The following is a 22,350-nucleotide window of genomic DNA, read 5'->3' as shown; positions in this document are numbered from 1 at the left end:
AAAGAGTTTAAATAAGAAATAGCAAAAAAATATATGTGCGAGTGGTTTCGATTGTGGTTAAAGTTGGCAAAAATAGGCCTGATGTGTCAATATAATCAGTTATTTTTGTTTTTTATTGTTGTACAGTGAATCACAGTCTTCAAAGATTGTGTCATTCCTCTCAATGGGGTCAGCATCGCCTCCTCACTAAGATAAGAGTTTTTGTTTTTATTGCTCCAAGTTGCTCTCAGAGTGGTCCTGAATCTAAGATATCATAGATTTCTTTATAAAAACAGCCACAAATGTCACTATTGTTTTCATCCATCCTTTTTCTGTCAAGTCTGGGTCAAGAGAGGCAGCAAACTTAGCAAAGATCCGCTGACCTTCCTCTCCACGGCCACCTCGTCCAGCTATTTCGAAAGGAAATTAGTCATTTCCAAGCCAACCGAGAGATATAGTCTCTCTACCAGGGTTATGGGTCTAAGTTCAAAGTATTAAATCTACATTTTTGTATATATGCTATACATATCATCTTCTTACACATGTGAATTACACTACAATAAATATCTGGTTATTTTAGCTAAACAAAAAGACCATAAACAAAGTAACACAGTTAACCTCTAAATAAATACACACTAGTCTATTTAAAGGTCAAACAAATACACACAAGTACAAAAAGTAAAATAATCTTAATACTTTTTACTCTGCGCATTAAAGTCATACTCAGTATTTCAGATTATCTAAATATGTACACTGAGTGACCATCAAGTCACTTATAGGAAAGTGAAACTAAAAACAAAGTTTACAGTCCTATTATCAGATTTTGAAAATAAGTATTTAATCTATGAGATCAGATGTTTCAGGGCTGCTTTAAAGAGTCATAAACCTCTTTGAGAGTTGAGTTTGTTTCTCTTTATAAAAAAAAAACATGAGACAAGAGACAGTATAAAGCTCAAATTCAGTTACACAACACAACTTATAGATCTTAACAATAATTTTTACTCCACCCTATATCAGATCTTTGTCTACACAACCAAGAACAGCACACTTCTCAGATTGTTACACGTATTTATGAAACAGGCCCCAAGTGGCAGCCAAATGATATAACATATGGATGTGCTTTTATTAGGCACCAACAGAGAGCACACGTTCAGTCCTTTAGGGGGAAAGGAAACAACTTTACAAATCCTATCTGACCTGGCAAAAAATATGTTTCTGACTCGGCAAACAGTAAACTCAACTCACCAACAGACGTCTTCATAGATATGATAGAATGTCCCTGATGTTACTAGATATTTGACAATGAAGGAGGGGTTTTTGTATTCATGCCATTAGACTCCTAAATCAGGACATGCAACCACACTCTCTTACGCACTCTTAAATCAGCTATCACTGGTTACTGCATAATCATTGCACTATGCACTTTTTATTTGTAAATTTGTATATCCATAGTTATATTTCTAATTTTACAGTTGCATTTAATACCCATATGATGTTTACATACCGGAATTATCCCATGTCTGTCTAAATATGGATCATTTTAAAGCCTACATCCGCATGCATTCTTAGCTCACATTGCTTGTAAAAGTTGTTCATCTTTGCACTTAGTCTTATACTTTTAAGTTTAACTATATGTAAGTTTTACATAGTCTAAAGTTTGAATCAGGATACATACTACATATTCATACAACAGGCATTTTCCAGAGAATGTGCAGAAAATACTTTTTCTTTTTTTTTTGCAGTATCTGTTCACACATGCACTTTAGATTGGAAGATTCTGTGCTGGAGATGTGCTCTCACAGCTAGATGCTCAAGCCTTTCTGCTTGTCACAACGTGGCGTCTTCATGCAGCAGTTGTACCATATCTGAGGGATGTCCGTCAGAAAAATTGTCATCTGCTTCAAATCTTTTGTGACATCATTCAGAGTCACAAACTGCAGCTTTTATACTTCCTCTTGAAATGTAAAAAGAAATTGCAAACAATTATTGTGACGTGTTTGAGTGTCGGGTAAAACATCAAACAATTGGTTGTCATGCTCAAAGTGCACTCCTTGGCTCATTTTTTATCTTCTCAAGGCTGCTTAAAGCAACACACTCCCACTGACTCTTTCCTTTTTATCTTAAGACAAGCTCATGTTTAATCTTAGTTTTCAACATCTTAACAGCTTGTAGAAGCATGACAAAACCGGAGCTCCCTGTCCCTCTGACAGTAAGATGTGTGTGGTGAGTCAGTCAGGTGAATACTCAACGATATACACGTCACACTCGTGCTGATGATTGACTTCCTTCCATCGTAAAGTATCCATTAGTCCTAATTGTCTGAATAATTGTTCTTTCCTCTGACTTGGAAACAAACTTCCAGGAGCAACAGAAAACTGTTTGTGCAGTTAGTCAGTTTTACAAGTGCAGATCTACACTGACAAAATTTTGACCACAGAACTTCCAGGAACAGCTGGACAGCAAAATGTCTCACCAGGTCATATCCACCATTTAAATAATTCAACAAACTTACATTATTAACAATTATCCTGATATTTTTCTCTATGTCTCGTCTGCTCTGCCCACACATTTCAGCCAGACTGACTTATTACCTTCCTGGCAACCGATTGTCCTGATTATTAAACTGACCCGCCTGACATGAAGATTATTAATTAACAGCAGCCTCTTATACCACTCCCATCTGTCTGTATTGGCAGTATGATGCACATAGTGCAGCTACTCATGACTAATGGAGGCTTTTAGGAAGATGCTGGCATCACTATAGCTTTCATTGGTAATCAGTCCTTAAACCCACTCATCTAGGGCAGTCTCACAGGATGTGGGAACCTATCCCATTATACACTGAGTGGGTGGCATAATTTGTCACAGAGGTGAAACAAACAACTGAAAATTCCTCCTTCAGTCAATTGTTTGGACAGAAATCCAAGCATCTGGAGGAAACCCACTTGGCTGGGTTTGTTGTTTGGGTTTACTGCCGGCAATGCGGACCAAACTCTGACACCGGTCATACAGAGACCAAACAGCCCATATCAAGGAGTCCGGCACTCCATACTCCCGGAGCACCCCCCACAAGAGTCCCCGAGGGACACGGTCGAACGCCTTCTCCAAGTCCACAAAACAAACTCCCATGCACCCTCCAGGATCCTGCGGAGGGTATAGAGCTGGTCCACTGTTCCACAGCCAGGACGAAAACCATATATATATATATATATATATATATATATATATATATATTAACAAAAAAGGATACAATCTTTTCTGCTCCTGGCTCCGCCATAATAAGCCAAGGAAACAGTTTGTTTGACAGAGCCATCTGGAAAGTGATTTTTGTGATCTGACTGGAAACTCAAAAAGTTCCAGTGATTGGATCCTACAATTTTACTCTAAAATGGGCTAGCTTCAGGCAATTTACAGAACTAATTAAGTTGGTTAATTCAAGTTTTGCCCAAATCAGTTCAAAGAAGAGTGAAAATAATCATTTATTTATCTTTGCTCTTCTTTCAATGTATAGGCATTCTTGTTCTGATGTAACTGATACTATAACAACTCCGACACAACCCCCTTCAAGAGCTAATATTGTTCGCTGTCATCACACCCGAGACCCACTTATACATGCCATGATAGGAGGTTGGTTTGTCTGAAACAAGTTGTCAAGAACAAAGATATACCTTGCAGCCTGATAAGAGTCACACTTCAGTTGCAGTGGGAAAAGCCAACTGTCATATCCTGAGTTGGTGGTAATTGACAGTGAGGCGTAAGTGCTTTTACGCCATAATAATACTTACACATAAAAGCACCATAAAATAGCATGAATGACATTTAGAATGAATGTGTAGATAAACAGCAGAGATTAGCCCACTCAATAAAGTTTGCAGACAACAGTTTTAATGCTGCCAACACAGCATGAGATAAATCATCACTATATAATTGTGATTATAAATAAAAAAAAGATGTGTTGTTAAAAACCCTAGATACACCAAAGGCGTCACAAAAGCCAATTATATAGATGTGACACTTTAAGGTGTGTGAACTCTTGAAAAATGTTTTGTTTCTGCATAAATTTGCCCTGAAATATCATCAGATTGTCACACAAGTCTGAAAAGTGGATAAAGACAGCCTGTTCCAGGGAAATGACATATGAATACCACACCAAGTTGTGTTGCGTGTCATTGCATGGAAATTTGAGACTTTTGCATGTCACTGCACACCATCTACTGTAAAAGGATGCGGGATTAGCTTCATATCGTGTTCAGTTGAGCATATGATCTTGAACAGGTCAAATTACCTTCTCCTACCATCCTTATTACTTGATAAATTGCAACCTCAGACAAAAACCTTTTATATTTTTTCTGTTTCATTCGTGATTACTTTCTGATGATATTGCTTTCTGACAGGCATTAGATGATGGCAACAGTTGAGATGCACTGTCCCTGTCTGTTAGTTAGATAGACACTTCAATAAGCCACAACATTAAAGCCCCTGTTTGCCACTGCTCATCTTGTTAAAATGCAATGTTCTGCTGGCTAAAACTACACTAATTTAACAATTGCCACCTATCCTGCCCATTTTGAAAACCATTCACAGCCTCCCTAACCTTTTGCAGAAGCAGTCAGCCCCTAAAAAGTGCCTAGGCAGGGCTCAAAGAAAATGACAGAGTGACATGTTCACCTGGCCCAATACACCTAAGATGTCTGGTGGGATCTGATGGCATCTGTGAGAAGCTAGCCCAATAAAAGACCCCAGATCCACAAGGTCCGAAGAATTTATTGGCAATGTCCTCAAACCAGACTCTTCAGGACATCCTCAGATGTTCTTCATCCACACCCTGACAGATGAGGGCTCTTTTGGCATCATGAGGAGGCAATAATAGGCAGGTTATGATAATGTTATAACTGATTGGTGTATATCATTCATGCTTTAAGTGAAAAATTGCATATAATGAACTCATTAAAACAAATCTGCCAGATGTGTCTGTTAGAACTGGTGTGTGTGCTTGCAGTTTTGGCTCCTCACCAAAGTGAAATCAATAGACTTTTTTTTTCTTTTCAGCTCCCGCTGTCCTTCAGATGTGTAACAATTATGCTATTATTTCATTACTGAGATGTCACGGGTCTGTGCAAAAATGCTGCTGCCCACTAAAAGGGGAAAAGTTGCTGCCTGCAGGGAAATGCATGTATGCAAATACAAACTTTTTCCTATTCAGTTTGCCCCCATACATCCACTCCCTGAAAGCTTTCACAGCTGCAGTGTTACACACCCAGTGTCCAGCTGGCCTAAAAACCTTTAATGGAGTGCACCCATGCATGCACATTTATGTGATGGTTAACTCAGATCTGATTTGAGATTAAGGCCAAATGTATCAAATTAATTTTACATTTGTCTGCTCTCTGGGCAGAAACAGCAGTCTTTAATGTGGGATTCAGTAGATTTTATATTCTGCACCATGGGATAGTGAGAAATCTGCAGGCCTCTGATATGGAACAGAATAATATTTGCATATTGATTAGATGGTTTGTTTTTATTTAGTTGTGTTCAACTGTGTGCTTTTTTTTAAAGACTGGTAAGCATTGAGTTTAGCAGCCTGTATGTTTCCAGTGGTTTGCAAGATTTATTTGAACAAATTATAATTTCAGTCAGGTCAGGCAGACATTTCATAATTTTCAACAAAGCACAATAACAAGTGTGGGTGTGATTAGCCAGACTGTGTAACAATAGGCCGGTGTGGCTTTGACTCATGGTAACTCTTTAACCCACCAGAGGTGAGATCAACTCAACACGAAACAGACCAGCACACCTCAAATCCATAAAAATAATCTGACAGAAGATGATGTCAAAGTAGGATTTATGAATTCCCCTTTACAACCTTGTAAAAAACCATTACTAATCATTAACCTGTGAGAAAAACTTTGTTCCCAGTTGTAGCACTCCTGGTCATGTGACCACTGGGCTGCTGGACTGTTTAAAAGGAGGCTTGTGGAGGCATGGAAATCAGACACACTGAGCTGAGCATCTGCTGAGCACAACAATTTCAAGAAGAAAAGACACTGCAAGAAAAACAACTGTCAACTGCTAACATGAAGGCCACGCTTGCCACCATTGCTCTCCTCGTCCTCGCTCTTGGCTTGACCTCTGAGGCTGTGCAGGTTGAAGTAAGTGTCTCTTTTCAAGATTTTAGCATGACTGATGTGTCCTTGATGGGAGTACCAGCCTGGATAATGACATGTTATGCTCATTAGAAGAGGGAGGGTCATTTATCAGCAAATCATGTGACTTACACTTCATAAATAAAACCGGTGTGTTGTATATTGCCTTTACTGATACTAAAATCTGCTTTTCGCTTCAGGAAAATGGACTCTCTTTCTCTCTGGAAGCTGTCAAGAGGCTTCAGGATCTGACGGAGACCAGAGTCATGGCAGGACAACTCAGCCCTCGACTCAGGGCGAGCACCATGTCCCTCTGTGCTGAGCCCATGCTCCCACAGGAGTTCCTGCCTCTCTGTAAACAAAGAGGAGCTTCTGCATCCCTCTATAGATTAGGTGAGATGATTATAAATTCAATAGCCCGTTTTGAATTTTTGAGTGAACATGTCAGGTCATCATTATTTTTACTACCAGCAATTCAGCAGTGAGCTCATCTGTCTGTCTTTTGTCTTTATTTCAGCTGCTGTTCCCTTAGACATCTGCGAGATCTGCGCATTTGCTGCCTGCACTGGTTGCTAAATGCACACTGCAAGCCAGACACATCTTGCCTCGCTTAAGACTAATGATTCTTTTTATTTCCATTCCCTTCAATTCTTTTTCAAGGAATTTCTAAAAATGTTTTACCTGCAATGACTAGAAAAAGAGTTTGTCCCTGAAGTTCTGACTCCTGCCCATCAGACCCTATATATTTCTGAGTAACTGGTAAACCAAAAATGGCCCCAAAAGAAAAAAAAAATTAAAACAAGGTACATTTTGCAAACTGTTACTTTGTAGCAAAATGACCTTTTAGATCTATGCAGACAGCTCTTTTCTGTACATTTTGTGTTTGGATTTTATATGGTTTGTTACATTTCTCTTATCTTGCTTTATATATTTAAAAAGATGTATTCTTTTTTCATTTTTCTTCTTTTTTATCATTATTATTTTGAATAAAAAGCCTTCATTGATACATCATGAGTCTATTGTGCTCTTTCTAAGGAATGTGAACACCCAATTACAACTGCTGATACTAAAATTTATTTTACTATTTGCAAAGCAAGGGTAAACAAACTATGAAATGCTGAAATCAACATAACTTTTCCACCGATACTTACATGTTGACACATTATGCAGACACTGAGCAATGTTCATATTAAGTCATGTAAAAGTACTTCTACATTTATTGCTATTTGGGGCTAAAACATAGCTGGTGTCGGTCTTAAGATTCTAAATGCTGGATTATCTTTCTAAGATAGTTACTAACTTTGTCTGACTCATTCTGTTACAGTGCATATGGAACAAAGGGTTAAAAATATTTAGCTCTACAAAGTGAGCACTAGCTAAACCAAACAAGAAGCTGACTCTACCAAAAGTTATAATAAAGTCTGGAATGTTTCATTTCTTCACACAGGGGTTTTATATAAACTTTTTCTATTTAGCTTTATGTCAAAAGAGGCGAACTATCCCTTTAAGGCACATACGGTAATAATGAGGTGTCAATGGTTTAATTTTGGTTCTGGCTGTTCTAGAGATTTACTGCTTCTACAAAAAATAAAAAACATATTGGATTTATTTCAAATGAAAATGCTAATCAGGTAGAGAAAGGCTTTTGAGACATTTTGATTCATGTTTATTTGGACAAAGGAGACAACAACCCCAAACACAGAGGGAGTAATGAAGATATAGGACTTCTGCAAAACATAAAACTCTTTTCTGTGAACTGCTGCATCCTAAAGTGGCAAAGCATGGACACATTAGGTCAACTGACAAATAAAACTATTTATGGCCTGAAAGTTTTGCACAATTCTTGCTCTGCACATGCACCTGACAATTATGGATAACATAAACCAAATTTAATAAAAATTCGATGAGAAGTTATTGTCGTCTTTATTCATTTTTCCAAGCAACAATTGTCTAGTTACTCTGTCTGTGAATGTGAGTTTAACCATGGTCCATCCTGTTTTAATTCTACACAACAAGCTCTTAAGATTTCTTAAGCTATCAGTAGTGTGTCATCAGTATACACACGGAAACAGTCCCAGGGGGATATTGAGGAGAAGATCTTGTTAATAAATTAAAGACTACTGCAAATTCTGTCATAAATATTACTAACTGCTATTAATCATTGTCTTTGATTCCAGTTTGTTTCTCGTCTATTCTCTGTCTATCTGTTCTATTTATTTATATTTTTCATTTTAGCTTTTTTAACCTTTATTTGGGTTTCTTCACTTGCTTATATTTGAGCTCTCTCCATGAGATCGCATAGCTTATTTCCTCCACCGACATGCAAATTGGATTCATCTCTATTTTTGTATGTCTTTTGTTGTCAGCATTGTTGTCTGTCTCCATGTTAGCCCTGTGATGGAGTGGTGACTACCTATGCCCCCCCCCCCATTACAACTGGAGTATCTCCATCCCTCTACAAACCTGAACAACATGAAGTAGGTATGGAAATCGGATGGATGGGTTTGTGTTTGTTTTGTCCTACTGCTAGAAATGCTATTGCTGCCTTGATGGCCCTTGTAAACGACGGTTCTGATAATCATACACTGACAAGCATCTTTCAAAAAATTCAAAAAGCTGCTTGAGTATTTGAAAAACGGAGTGCCAATATTGTAACATGTTTACGTTCAAATGGGGGCCACCAAGAAATTGTACAAAAGAAAAAAGACATTAATTGAGTCTATTGTGTCTGTCATGGTCCCTATGTCTTCTCAGTTGCTGACTCTCCTTCCTTGTCTCTCTTACCTGCTCTATCTTTCCTCCCTCTGTCATGTATGTGTGTGAGTGTGGGTATGAGCACCAACTCTGCTCACCCCTCCCTGAAGCAGGCGTTGCTGCCCCAGTTCCTTCGACACACCTGACAATCATCATTCATCCTCAGCAGTATTTAACTTGGACTCTTCTTCCACTCATCACCTGATTGTTAAACTACTTAGTATGGTAGCGTGATCAAGGCCTCTCCTCTTTTGCCACAGACTCAATTCTGGTGCTGCATCCAAGAGACGTGGGAAGAATGAACAACGTAAACTTCTTGAATCTCGACTAGCTGAATTGGAGAAAAGTCACATGTCTAGCCCAAGTCCGGATTTGCTTAAGGAACTATTATCTGCATGCGCCGCATTGAATACCTTTCTGATTCTAGACTCTGAATAGTCCCTAAAATTTGCCAGACAGAAACTATATGAGTTTGGGGATAAACCTGGAAGATATCTTGCTAATCTTGCCAAGAAGAGGGCAGACTCTCAAAATAGAGACTATAGTCTCTATTACTGATGCAAATGGGGTTAGATCGTTTGACACCAGAACCATAAATAAACACTTTGCATTATTTTATTCCAATCTATATAGATTTGAACAGCCTGACAATGCCCTGACCCTTATGCATCAATTTTTCGCAGATTTGAGGCAGCCCAAAGCTACAGAGGATCAAAAATTACAACTAAATGCTCCAATTACTAGAGAGAAAGCGCTACTTGCTTTGAAATCTATGCCGTCCGGTAAGGCCCCAGGGCCAGATGAATTCGGATGTGAATTTTATAAGGAGTTTAGTGGTATTCTTTTAGACCCTCTGCTGTCTATGCTTAATAATTTGTTTGAAAATAGGATCCTACCTCAATCCGTCAGGGAGGCCAACATTTCTCTTATCCTTAAAAAAGGAAAATGCCCGGAAAGCTGTGCTTCTTACAGGCCGATAGCCCTACTTAACTCTGACCAAAAATTGCTCTCCAAAATCTTGGCCTTACGCCTAGAGAAGGTGCTGCCTCATATTGTCAAGGAGGACCAAAGCGGTTTTGTTAAGGGCTGGAACTCCTGTGATAATGTACGGAGGCTCCTTAAAGTGATACTCCGGAGTAGATTCAACCTGGGGTCATTTGAACCGTGATATCCAGCCAAGTAGCCCACCCGCAGTTTTTTCGATATTGGCTGAACATCAGCTGAGTTACTGAGTTATCCCGAATAGCATCGTACAAGGGTTAATGGATCCTGGTCCGTATCTCCAAAATTACGACACTAAAATCACATGCCATGACACCAAACTTCTACAGTAGTACAAATATGGTCTGTACTCACCAAACGATGCATTTGGAAGTTTGAAAATAGTCCAGGAGTTTATTATTATCAACACAAGCCTGATAGCTTCTCTGCAGCTAAAGCTGCGTCGACGTCACTTCAGGAAACTGGGAGCTTCAAAGTAAGATGAGGGTTGATCTACTACTGTAGACAACAAAGCAAGGCTGCTCAATTTCTCCATTGATAAAATAATTTCACAACTCTACAACATAAAAATTCATAAAAAAACATGTAGAATATAGCATATACTTTGTTGTCTACAGTAGTAGACAATTCAGCCAATATCGAAAAAACTGCGGGTGGGCTACTTGGCTGGATATCACGGTTCAAATGACCCCAGGTTGAATCTACTCCGGAGTATCACTTTAACATCATCCAATTAACCCAAAACTGTGAGGACCCGGCGATCGTGCTGTCTCTCGACGCTGAGAAGGCATTCGACCGGGTCGAGTGGTCATATTTGTTTTACGCTCTGGAAGAATTTGGCCTAGGTGATAACTTTTTGAATTGGATTAAGGTTCTGTATAACACTCCGACGGCGGCGGTTTTAAAGGGGAACTCCGGGGCATTTGAAGCGCATTTCCATTGCTAGAGGTTGTCAAATACTGATAGTAGGACACAGACAAGTGCAAATCTGCGCTCCCTGTGTGGAGATCGCGCTGTTCGCTCAGCCTGTCATGCGAGGCTAATACGTGGTGGCTAGGGGCAAGTGCTAACCCTTCCACGTAAAACAACAACTTGCACACTGCAGAAACGTCACACCACTTTATAAACCATCCGACAATAAAGTCACAAGCCTTACCATCAAAACCATATGCATGGTTCTCACATTACTGGCATGGGGACGTTACAAAACAACTTTATAAACAGCATGTTTATATAACAACCGGTTAGTTGTATGCTCGCGCATGTGAAAGCCCAAAAGAGTCGATGGACGATAATCCCATATACAAAGCAATTATCTTCTCTAGAAAAACTGCGTTCAAGTATTTAAAACATTACAACAATATTACTGGGCATGTATTGTTGTAATGTTTAACTCCTCCCTGTCCACGCCCCTACTTAAATACTCAAATCATATTTAAATGAGCCCTGCACCTGCGATTCCCCTCTGTGTACGGTCAGAAAATAAAGAAAAAAGAATGAATAAGACGGGAAAAAAGAAGAACTTCACGGAAAGCGAGATGTCGGTGCTACTTTCTGAAGTGAAGGCCCGCAAAAATGTGTTCTTTGGCACGCTGTCCTCCGGCAAACACAAGAAGAGTGGGTGGGAGAGCCTGAGGCTGTCAATGCTGTGGGGTCTGAGAAGCCTCACAAGCAGAGGTGAAGAAGAAGTGGTCCAACATTAAGGTGGCCGTGAAGCGGAAACTGGATGCCCACAGTGTGGCCAAAACAGTCGGGTGGGGGGGGTGACCGACTCTGTTTGAACAGAGAGTCGGCGCAACAATGGGTGACACTGCTCTCTCTGGGGTGGTGGGAGCTCATGTGGGTGACTCTGATTACCCCCAAGGTAAATACCGATGTTTTTGTGTAACTCACAACAACGTGTTCATACAGTAACGTGCAGAAGTGCGCCGGGGAAAAGTCGAGGCTGATTAAGATATTTCACACTTTACGCACGGGGTTATTAACATTTGCCCACAGAGACGATCAGGGGCTTGTTAGAAAGATCTTAAACTGAAGTTTAACCAGCAAAAAACAGCATTTAAAAAAAAAAAAAAAGGAATATGCGCATTAGTCCGCAAATATGTCCAAATGTTTCAGGCACGCACGCCAATCAGGCTGAATTGATTTGAGAATCATCCCCGGTCAGCTGAATGACAGCCAGTGTAACGCGGCTCTGGTTTAACCTTATTTTGTTTAAAATAAGCCAGTATAGACATGGCAACGTGTGAAGTTGCCATTTAGATAGAGTTGAATGTAATGAATGGGTTATAAACGTGACGTTTTGGGGTAGCCTGTAACTTTCAGTTAGACTGATTTAACTTGACACTCGCCAGATGAATGGGCTCCGCCTTGTTCCCCGAACATTCTCAGAAAGAATGTTCGGGGGGGGGGGGGGCATTCAGAGAATTTTGTCCCGGGCCCAGCCAAACCTGTCAGCGGCCCTGATTGAAAGCCACAACAAACACGCTAAAAATGCCCCAGTGTACTTGCATGCGAAAACGGAAGTGAGGTCCTCGCCACAGTGCCTAGCCTCCCACCTGATGACACCCAGACCACAATGAAACTCAAAAAAAGGAAAAGTTAACAAACCCAATATCAAATCAATAAATCAACCTAAAACACAAAGAACTACACAAGTAAAACAAAAGTAAAACCAACCAAACACTGCACAATAAAACAGCACAAACTAACTAACAAAACAGCACAGCAGAGCTGTACAAACAAATTAACAAAGCAGCACAACAGAACAGAACAACAGGTATGAACAAACTAATAGAGACCAAGCACAGCAGCAAGTGAACCACCTGAATTAGGTCACAACACAAGCTCAGCAAGAGGCTGAAGGAAGCCATTTTGAGGCTTTATATACAGGAAAGGGGAGGAGCTAAAGGAGGTGCTTACAGGTTGACTTTAGTTATGTTTAAGACCTATAAGTCCACTACACTGTGAAGACGGGATAGAAACAGGGGGCGCACATACTCAATGCGCGTCACGGGGAATAATATTAGGACAATTACAAGAATGAAGTTACTCACCAAGAAGCCAGGCATCTACGCATCACATATGATCTGATGAAAATATGTATGAAAATACATATGATGAATGAAAATGTTCCCTGTTAACATACAAATTCATCATGTGATGGAGCTTTTATAGCAATGTGTGCGCAGTCGATTACAAAATAGGCTCTCGCTTCAAATTGAGCTTTAATGTTGCCCTGTTGGGAATTTGATATACGTAGCTGAGATGCGGATAATTCTGTCCCACGCGGCTGGCATGGCTCGGCTCAGGGTAGACTAGCACAGTCCCAATCGGTTGGCCAGCTCCCTCTGGAATGCCTCGGTTGGAACCCCAGTGTGCACATCACCTGTGATGCAGCGCATCCTCGCTGTGTTGCGCTCCAACGCCGGCCGCAGCTCTGCGCACAGTTCCAGGAGGATTTCCCTCAAAACGGCTAATGAGTCAGTCGCCATCATATGCCAGCTAATCCTCTCTGTTGTAGTGTCTCTTCGAATTGCACCATTTGCAAAGTCTTCTAATACTTTTAAAGCAGCCATTGTTTTTAATGGTATGCATTGCACCACTTTGCGCTGCTTTTATATCCACTCGTGTAAATGGAAACACATGGGTGTATTAATTGTTTATCAGTATTAATTGTTCATCTATCTCAAATGTGCACATCACTGTCTGAGGACTAATTGTTTTCACATTTATTTATTATAACAGTTTCCCAACATCACCTTAGGTGTCGCCAAAGAATCAACAGCTGCAGAAAAATGCCTGAAGCTGCCGTGAGGCACCGCACATTTCCACGGTCTTTTCGTTCTTGATACATCTGATCGTTGACGTGAAAAGGTACGTACGCCACTATTTTGTGCGTACGCACGCTTTGTACATGAGGCCCCTGGGCTTTAAAGTATGGGGCAACCAAGGGTTAAAGAAACTGGGTGATTCATTTAAAGGCCAGATTCTACTATCCTTTCAGCATTTGCAACAGCAATTTGGCTTATCTAAAAAAGGTGACTTCTACAGATATCTACAAATTAGAAATGTCATAATTAAAGACACCACCTTAATGATTAATAACACCTCTTCATGTGTGGAAAAGGCCCTGTCTCTACAGATTGGTAAGAAATGCATTACTGTTTTTTATAGAGCCCTGAACTCCAATTCTCCGCTTACCTCTCAAACCACCAAGAAACCTTGGGAGAAAGATTTAGGCTTTGCTATAGATGATGATGACTGGCGGGAAGTCTGGTCTCAGGCTATGAACATTTCTGTGTGTAACTGAACTAAATCCACACAGTTTAGAATTGTACATCGCACGCATATAACACCTGTTGTCAAGAACAAAATGGATGCTAATATCTCCCCGCTTTGCTGGAAATGTAATTCTGAGGCTGGTAACTACATTCACTGCCTCTGGTTATGTGTGAAGCTACAAAAATTTAGGGGTGGTATTGTGAATGAACTGTCTGCTATTTTTGATGTCTCAGTACGCATGGACCCTATGTGCCTTATACTCGGTCTCCCGGATGGTCAGATCACTGACAGTAATCATAGGAGATTTTTCAATATACTGACTTTTGCTGCTAGAAAGAACATTCTGCTCTTTTGGATCAAGAATGATGCCCCAACAAAAAAATCATGGCACAACATTGTTATGGACTGTATTCCTAGTGAATACATCACATGCATGCTTTACTCCAAAATAGACATTTTCCACAAGGCCTGGGACCTTTACTTGCAGCATATTGGGCCCACGCTGTCATCCTCTTTGTTACATGGATTCCCCAGGTCAGCTTATACTGTTTTTGTGACTTTTAGTGCTCACTATATAACAAGCACCTTGTAGCCTTTCTATGTCTGTATGTTCTGTATTGGTTGTCATCTGGATATTGTATTGTTCTGTTGCAGGGGATTGAAAGGGAGAGGGCACAATGGTGAATATGCCCACTGCTAGTTTATTTTTATTGTATATTCAGTATACCGACATGCCCATATTCTGCTGTATCTTCTTGTCATGTCTGAGCAGTTCTGCATGTTCTGGATTATGTGAAAATGTAAATAAAAATACTTTACAAAAAATAAATGAATAAATAAATCATGTTTATCTTGATTTTTTTCTTTTGCCTTGGGCAATAATCATGAGCAGCGGTGTCTTTTTGTTTTTTTTCCCCCAAGTGGCTGGGTGACACTTCATGGGAAAATTATCAAGATTTTAAAAAGTTATGGCATTATGTAGGATTTCTTGAAGCATTACATGGTTAAACTGGGTGGTTGAGAGAGTTTGGATAGGTTTACTTAATTTTGTGGATAAGACACAGTATGGACACAATGGTAGACCATAGAGCAGGATATTAAAGGGTTAATTAACTCTGTTTTGAGATTATATGGAATAAACAGATAAATAAATAGATAAGCAAGAAAGTTAAACTCAAAGATTTCCTCTTTTAACTCAGCAAAAGTAATGGTCATGTGCACAATCTTCAATGTAAAAAAGAAAACACTAGAAGAAGGAAAAGATTGTGGATGCTTGTTTTAAGGAGAGGCTGCAGGGAGATTTACTGGCAGACCGAGGTGTGAAAGGGTGGATCAGTTAATGCACAGAAAGCTTTGGTGCAGCTTATCTAAACTGAGCTGCGCTTTCTATTTGTACGCAAAGAACCAATTAGTTTGCAAAAGAGGATGTGGAAACCATGAATTGGCCTTCAAATAAGAATAAAAAAGGGTTTATTTTAATACAGCCTTTAGATTCAGGCTACAGCTATCAGCTTTTTGTCCACTTTTACTTCTGCATTACATTCGCAATGCATTCTGGACTCCTTTAATTTAAAAACAAAAGTTTCAATTCTCAAGTCCAACACCCAGTTTATGCCAAAAGGCACTATTCCTGAGGCAATCAGCACTTTGCTCACACTATGACCAATCCACCTTTGTTTTTTTGATCAGTCACTGGACTGTTCAGTGACCGCAGGGAAAGGAACAGAGAAGAAACAATAAAGGATATTAAAAAATATTTTAAAAAACAGTCACCACCAATAGCATGTTTTACCTTTGGATAGGTTCTACAAAGTATCTTAACACCTTAAAACCATTTCTTATTTAAAACATGCCCCGATTCAAAATGTTCTCTAGTGTGAGGTTCATTCATAACAATTTTCATGGTCGAGGATTGTATTCGGATTCGGATTGTACTTCTTTATCATTGTGACTCTCCCTGAGGTGATTTCTTTCATTGTTTCAAACATTTCATGGAAATCTTGTTTTCTAATTCTTTTCTCTATCTCCAAACAAGATAACTTGGAAGTCTTGGCGTAGACGTTTAAATCCGTCCACGTCTCCAACTTGATGGATTAATCTGGCCTTGTAACATGAAACTGCAGAATCTCAGCTGGTCCACAGAGCACATCAGAAGCACCAAAGCTAACGAATCAACACTATGGCTGGAACTGAAGTGGTTATCAAGCTGTGTTGATAGAGACACAGCTCAATAACAACTCTTGCTTTTATTCTTAAGCAGGAGTGGCTACAAAACAACAAAAGGAGTAACACATTAACTTACTATTTTGCTTTGTTTCACTTACAAAACGCTGGTAAAACTGTTAAGTTGACTTGGCTAAATGTCTATTTCTACTGAACATTTCCATGAAATTACCTTTGTTTCAAAACCTTTTAGCTTAGACAAACTTGCGATTTATGGTGAAGATACAAACAAAAAAAAATGGCTGGGAAATGTCATAATTTTTTAAATATCATAGCAATTATTAAAACAGGTGACACTCATCTGACCCAGATCTGCACGTATGTACTTCCTTATCTGACAACTCTGTGATGAATATCTGTGAGAGAAAGTCTTACGATGAGATTTATTGGGTAGCATTGGCATGTGGTGCGTTATTCTGAACCCATAGTCAACAATAAAGTCTATAATGAAATATTAGTGTGACGCATTAAAAGAGCTCAGATAGGTGTTATAAACAAAAACAGGCAATAAACCAAAAAAGAGGATCCAAAGCACTAACAGCGTACTTATTATTCAGGCTGCTTTGGTTACCTTTGAACAGTCAGTGTACCTTTACTCTCTTTGTTAACGACTGCCAGTTGTCTTTGGTAATAAATCACTGACTACTCTGTCCTAACACTACATAAAGAGGCAGTGCTCAGCTACAGCAACCACAGAAGAAACATTCCTCTGAACTGAAAGGTATCTTGCTCTATTTGAAAATGAAGGTGCTGAGTGTCGTCCTTGTTTTGGTGCTGTGTGTGTGCAGGGGAGCTCTGAGTGTACATGTCAAGGTGAGCATCACATTTTATTTTTAGAATTCAATATGGCATATTATTTCCTATGCTATTTGCCATGAAAGAGTGTACTTTGTATTAATTTTATTTTAGAAAATCCAAGGGTGTTTAACTTCTTCCAACATTAAACTTATATCCCAGCATCATTATCAAATCCATTTTATTTCACTCTGTCCTGCAAAACTTTGATAGAATAGGCCATCCAAGTCCTCTCATCTTATTCAAGTTTGATTAAACACAATTTATACCTGTTTTAGCTTTAGATTGTGCCAGACTCACTTGTCTTGTCTCTAAAACTTCTTCTTGCTCTTTCCCCTGCAGGTTGGAGACATGAGCTTCCCATTAGAGGCAGTGCAGCAGCTGAAGGAGCGGATGGATTTAAACAAGAATCTGAACCCTCGCCTTGCAGAGACAAGCTCTGCAGCAGTTTGTGCTGACCCTCTCCTTCCTCAAGTCTTTCGGCCAGTGTGTCAAGGGAGGGGAGCAGGAATGGTTTTCTCAAAACTGGGTAAGAATGAGCCAGAAAGACTTTATTTTGGTCAGAAATGTATTAAAATATTAGACTGCTCTTCTCTAAGCTGCATCTTAAGTATTTTGTGGCCTATATCTAAATGCAAAAAAGAAAAAAAAATATCATGCCGTTAAGGGTGTTATGTGGTGGATGTCAGTCTGGAATCTTCACATAGTGCATGTCTTTTCATCTTACTACAGCACACTTTTCAACAATCAATGATTAAATGAAGGGACAGTTATGTAGATGTTTTGGGGATTTTTGTCATAAGAAATCAGAAGAAAAAAATTAATATTTGATTTGATTTCAGTACTTTCATCTCCTCCCATAATCAATTAATAGGACAGGCCCATCCATTGTTAAAGGAGATGTGGAGCTTTAAAAATAGGTCACAAACAGGAAGCTTAATTTTCAAACGAAATGGCAACATTATGTCCTTAATAACAATGATTAACAGATGAAGATAAAGAAAAGTATTGCTCAACTTTGATTATAAATGTGCTGGACTGATTTGAGATAAACTGGGCATACAATAGGGCATGTAGTGTGTGATTAGTCAAGTTCAGGAAGTGACAGATATGCAAGGAAAGACTGACTCGAGACAAATGTCCAACAGGCAGGACTTAAGTTATTCAGTCAGGGTTGTTTCACATCTAAGGAGGAGGCAAAAAGATGGGATCCCAAAACAGACCTGAGTATGAAAAATCCAAGAGACTAGCAGTGTTTCACAGGTTGAGTGGAAAGGACAAAAAAAGGTTGGCTTTTGATCAAGTAGACCAGCTGCTGCATCAAAACCTGTCACAAAACAGCAAGTAATATTTGAAGATATTTTCAAGTTTGTTTGCACCAGTTTATTAGCAATTCAAACAATGAATTGAAGGAGCTGTTCTAATTCATATGGGTAACTTGTATCTTGTATACATTAACAGATTTAATGTTTTTTTGCTCTTATAACTACAGAAACAAAACAAATACATGAATTATTGCCTGCAAGTAATGTGATAAATTGAATACATACAAAGTGAACAAAGAAAACAAATCCCATAGAAAATTACTTAAGTCATTTATATTTTTTTATTTGAGGAAAAGGGTAATAATGCGTAGACACACTGGTACTGGCTCAGTGGCATACACATGTCAACAGAGATTACTTCATTCACAGCACAGAGAAAATGACCTGTGTAGTATCTGAAAGCATTTTTCATTATGATGATGAGCCCACCATATAGGCACAGCTCATAAGAACCATCACACAGCACAATCTTTGACAGTGAATTAGGCTAAGTAATATTACCAGAAGTTTTCTTTAAAAGGGGAAAGTCTACATAAATAAATGTGTAACAGGTGGTTAGATTAGCACAAAGAGTGGAAACCGTGGGACACTCTGTCAGGATCAAATTAAATAAGCCTCCCAATACCTTTACAGCTGATTGTTTCCACCATTTTTCATTTTTGCTGTTAAGCCAAGCTGATTGACCTCAACAATCTCCTCCTCCAGGTCCCAGTAAGAGTATGAATAAATGTATTTCCCAAAATGTCAGAGTATTCCTTATCACCTGACCTCCTCGACCACCAGAGCTCTAACCACTTTTTCATTTAGCAGCAGTGTCTATTCTGGCTTTTGTCTCACATCCATGCAGGAAACAGTCACACACAGTTTCTTAGAGTAGCTGTTTAACCCTGAATTTTATCACTCAGTCACACTGTCTTTTGGATTTGAGCTTAGACACACGCCCCTATTAGTTTGCTTGAATGGATTCCTAGAGTCCAGGGTTTACCCAATGTATCACAAACATCCTTTAAGTCCTGCATCGTGAAATGGCTCTGGAATGATAATGACAGACGAGAGGCCTATGAAAAGCTTAACAAACAGTCTGTCTGGGCCCCTAAAACTCATTAGTCTCAGACAGAAAACTTGTCACTGTACTGAGATGGAAATTGATCCCATCCTTAGTATTGGCAATATTTCATAAAACTGAACAGCCGGCATTTGGTCGGTAAAAAAAGCAAAATTCAGAAGAATATTTATATGTATTTATTTTTTTTTTTGTACTTTCCAGTGTACATCATCATGTCTTCAGATCCTTGTGAAATATGTGCCAACCCATCTTGCTTCGGCTGTCTGAACTGAGGCTGCCATCTGCTACATGCTCAGACACATCAATGGAGAGCCTCCATGGGGCATCATCCTCCAGATTTTACACTTCTCTATCTATAAGGCATCAATGGACACAACAAATCACCGCATGTCCCCCAGCAACCGAGCCCAGAGAGCCTCATGGCTCTGTGGTCAACAAACTGCATTTTGGATAGTAGTTACAAAATGATATGATTATTATGCCATTTTTTTTTTATCTAACAGTTATTGCTGCTTATCAGTAAGGTAAAAAACATTTGAGAATGTAATTTTTTGAGTTTTGTTTTAATTCTGTGTGAAATTTACCACATGGTCATGGAATGATCGTAAGATGAGCCAATAGATTAGCAAATATTTGTAAAAAATAAATTAAAAATGTCCATTACTTGCCCCATGGTTCACTATGCATGATGTCTGTGACCTGCTTTCTTACTTAAACTGCACACACCAATCTTTAAATCCCACTACAAAGTGGGTCTAATGGATTAGATAATGGACTGATTTATTCAAAGTGTTCAACCTTAACAAGTAATGCATTACTTGCATTACTTGCAGTAACTTAGTTTGCACGTGTGTAGTTTGTGCTGATGCTTTTCACAAAATAGTGCATTAGAATCATTGTAATTAAAATAGATGATACACAGAAATTGAGGAGAAAAAAATAACAATTGTCCTTAAATTTGATTTTTTTTTTTTTTTTTACGAGACAACTAGATAAAACTTAACCAAGCAAATGAGAGATAAAAGCAGAAAAATGGAGATGAAAGTTAAACCAATACAAAACCAGTAATAACCTGGCATAATCTCACAAAATTAAACAAGATTTAGATCATTTTAAGCCATCTATTACACAAATATTAAACTCATTAAAGCCTATACTTAAAATGAAAAAAATTCTCTGTGCATAAGTGGACACACGCCACTCTAAACGAAGACGGAAGTGCAGAGAAGATTTGCCTTCTCTTCGTTTATTTGACAACTGTCGACCTCTCGCGGTTAATTGTTGACGTTGCACTTTTGTCATCCAACGGTTTAAGATTTTCGGTAAATTTGCTTCAATTTGACAGATTAATTTCAAGATTTTCTAACAATCTATGTTGTTGACTATGCCGGACAAAGTTTTTTCGCTTCAGACAGAAATGCATTAATTGTTTAACCAGATAACAGAAGCGCTTTTGTCAAATGGTAGCCTACTGGACAACAGTAATGGCACTAAGAGGGTAAAAAAACAAATTATATATATTATATATATATATATATATATGAGGGGGGGGAACTCCAGCATCTCCAGCAGGATCTCTCCAGCAGGAATTTTGATGTGTCATGTTAGAAACAAGTAAACAACCGTTTACTTCCGCATTGTATGAAAGTACCATCAGAAATTTTTACAACCGAAGAACGTCAAACGCACTTATCTATTCATGGTCTGTTCAGTTGCTCTGTCACGTGGCTCGTTGGTCTAGGGGTATGATTCTCGCTTAGGGTGCGAGAGGTCCCGGGTTCAAATCCCGGACGAGCCCTTGTTTTCTACTCGTTATGAGAAAATCCGAATGCATAAACTCTCAACTAGACAAGTCGCTAAAATGTTTGTTTTTCATACTCTCTAAGATTAAGATGAAAGTAAATGATGGGCAGATAGTTATTCACGATAAAGGAATTATTTAATGTACTGTTTTGATGATAAAATAAGGCACCTATCAATTTTTGTTAGAATAATTTAATTGTGAAGATTTCTCATTGTCATCAGACTTTATCCACTCAGTTATCAATTAGTGCTTTAGTAAAATGTGCACATGACTCAGTAATACAGGTTATCTTACAGTGCACTTAACTGCAGCAGTGAAAAGTGCTGCAAATTTGTCATCCAACCAGAAAGGTTAACATACATGTTGTTGGACCTCCCATGTAAATCGAATGATAAATGGACCGCATTTAGATAGACCTAATCTAGTTTTATTGACCATTCAAAGTGCTTTTACACAACAAGCCACATTCAGCCATTCACACAGACTTCCTTACAGTACTTCTCAGTCTACAACGTTTCTATCCAAATGTGATGTGGGGTTTCAACTGTTGGATACATAGCTTTGAAGCGGGCATGTTCTTTTACTTCTGTGAATTATGCTTGTGTAATCTTTAAAAAAGACATAATTTGTCTTCTTTTATGTATAGTTTGTGCCTAGTTTGTTTGTTCACCTTAATATCCACCAGAGGGCACACTCCTCTAAATAATTTTTGCCACATACCTCCTACACAGTACCATGAAAGTGGCAAAAAATACCCCCTGCGTTTGTTTTGCTTTGTTTTTCTTTTTACATTGAAAGAGATATAACTGCTCCCATCAATATAACATGTCGGTTTAAAAAAAAAAGTGCATTGCATACATCTTTTCTCTGATAGATAGATAGATAGATAGATAGATAGATAGATAGATAGATAGATAGATAGATAGATAGATAGATAGATAGATAGATAGATGGAAAGTAATGTTCGTTTTTAAT

At 38.8% G+C, this 22,350-nt stretch overlaps 2 protein-coding genes and 1 non-coding gene across 3 annotated transcripts; all 3 read left to right on the top strand.

Moving 5' to 3' along the window:
- The first annotated feature begins 6,053 nt into the window (after positions 1 to 6,053).
- On the top strand, positions 6,054 to 6,713 carry LOC142377910 (guanylin-like). Its single transcript, XM_075462253.1, has 3 exons — positions 6,054 to 6,128; positions 6,323 to 6,515; positions 6,640 to 6,713. The coding sequence occupies exons 1-3, from the start codon at positions 6,054 to 6,056 to the stop codon at positions 6,696 to 6,698; spliced, it is 327 nt and encodes a 108-aa protein (XP_075318368.1). The 3' UTR covers positions 6,699 to 6,713.
- Positions 6,714 to 17,126: 10,413 nt separating this feature from the next.
- LOC142377908 (guanylin-like) lies at positions 17,127 to 19,843 on the top strand. The gene is made up of 3 exons (XM_075462252.1): positions 17,127 to 17,198; positions 17,523 to 17,709; positions 19,773 to 19,843. The coding sequence occupies exons 1-3, from the start codon at positions 17,127 to 17,129 to the stop codon at positions 19,841 to 19,843; spliced, it is 330 nt and encodes a 109-aa protein (XP_075318367.1).
- A 1,454-nt stretch (positions 19,844 to 21,297) lies between these two features.
- On the top strand, positions 21,298 to 21,369 carry trnap-agg (transfer RNA proline (anticodon AGG)). The gene has a single exon. It is a non-coding gene; the product is annotated as a tRNA-Pro (tRNA).
- The last annotated feature ends 981 nt before the right edge of the window (positions 21,370 to 22,350 follow it).

Source organism: Odontesthes bonariensis, chromosome 3, assembly GCF_027942865.1.
Source record: "Odontesthes bonariensis isolate fOdoBon6 chromosome 3, fOdoBon6.hap1, whole genome shotgun sequence".
Classification (NCBI taxonomy): Eukaryota; Metazoa; Chordata; class Actinopteri; order Atheriniformes; family Atherinopsidae; genus Odontesthes; species Odontesthes bonariensis.
Note: the sequence above shows the minus strand (reverse complement) of the source record. Positions and strands in the feature narration are given on the sequence as shown.

What these genes read in the sequence shown, in the direction of transcription:
- LOC142377910 (XM_075462253.1), top strand. Translation starts at nt 6,054, where the DNA reads ATGAAGGCCACGCTTGCCACCATTGCTCTCCTCGTCCTCGCTCTTGGC. An exon ending in CTGAGGCTGTGCAGGTTGAA is followed by an intron (nt 6,129 to 6,322) that starts GTAAGTGTCTCT and finishes TTTTCGCTTCAG; the next exon opens with GAAAATGGACTCTCTTTCTC. An exon ending in TGCATCCCTCTATAGATTAG is followed by an intron (nt 6,516 to 6,639) that starts GTGAGATGATTA and finishes TCTTTATTTCAG; the next exon opens with CTGCTGTTCCCTTAGACATC.
- LOC142377908 (XM_075462252.1), top strand. Translation starts at nt 17,127, where the DNA reads ATGAAGGTGCTGAGTGTCGTCCTTGTTTTGGTGCTGTGTGTGTGCAGG. An exon ending in CTCTGAGTGTACATGTCAAG is followed by an intron (nt 17,199 to 17,522) that starts GTGAGCATCACA and finishes TTTCCCCTGCAG; the next exon opens with GTTGGAGACATGAGCTTCCC. An exon ending in AATGGTTTTCTCAAAACTGG is followed by an intron (nt 17,710 to 19,772) that starts GTAAGAATGAGC and finishes TGTACTTTCCAG; the next exon opens with TGTACATCATCATGTCTTCA.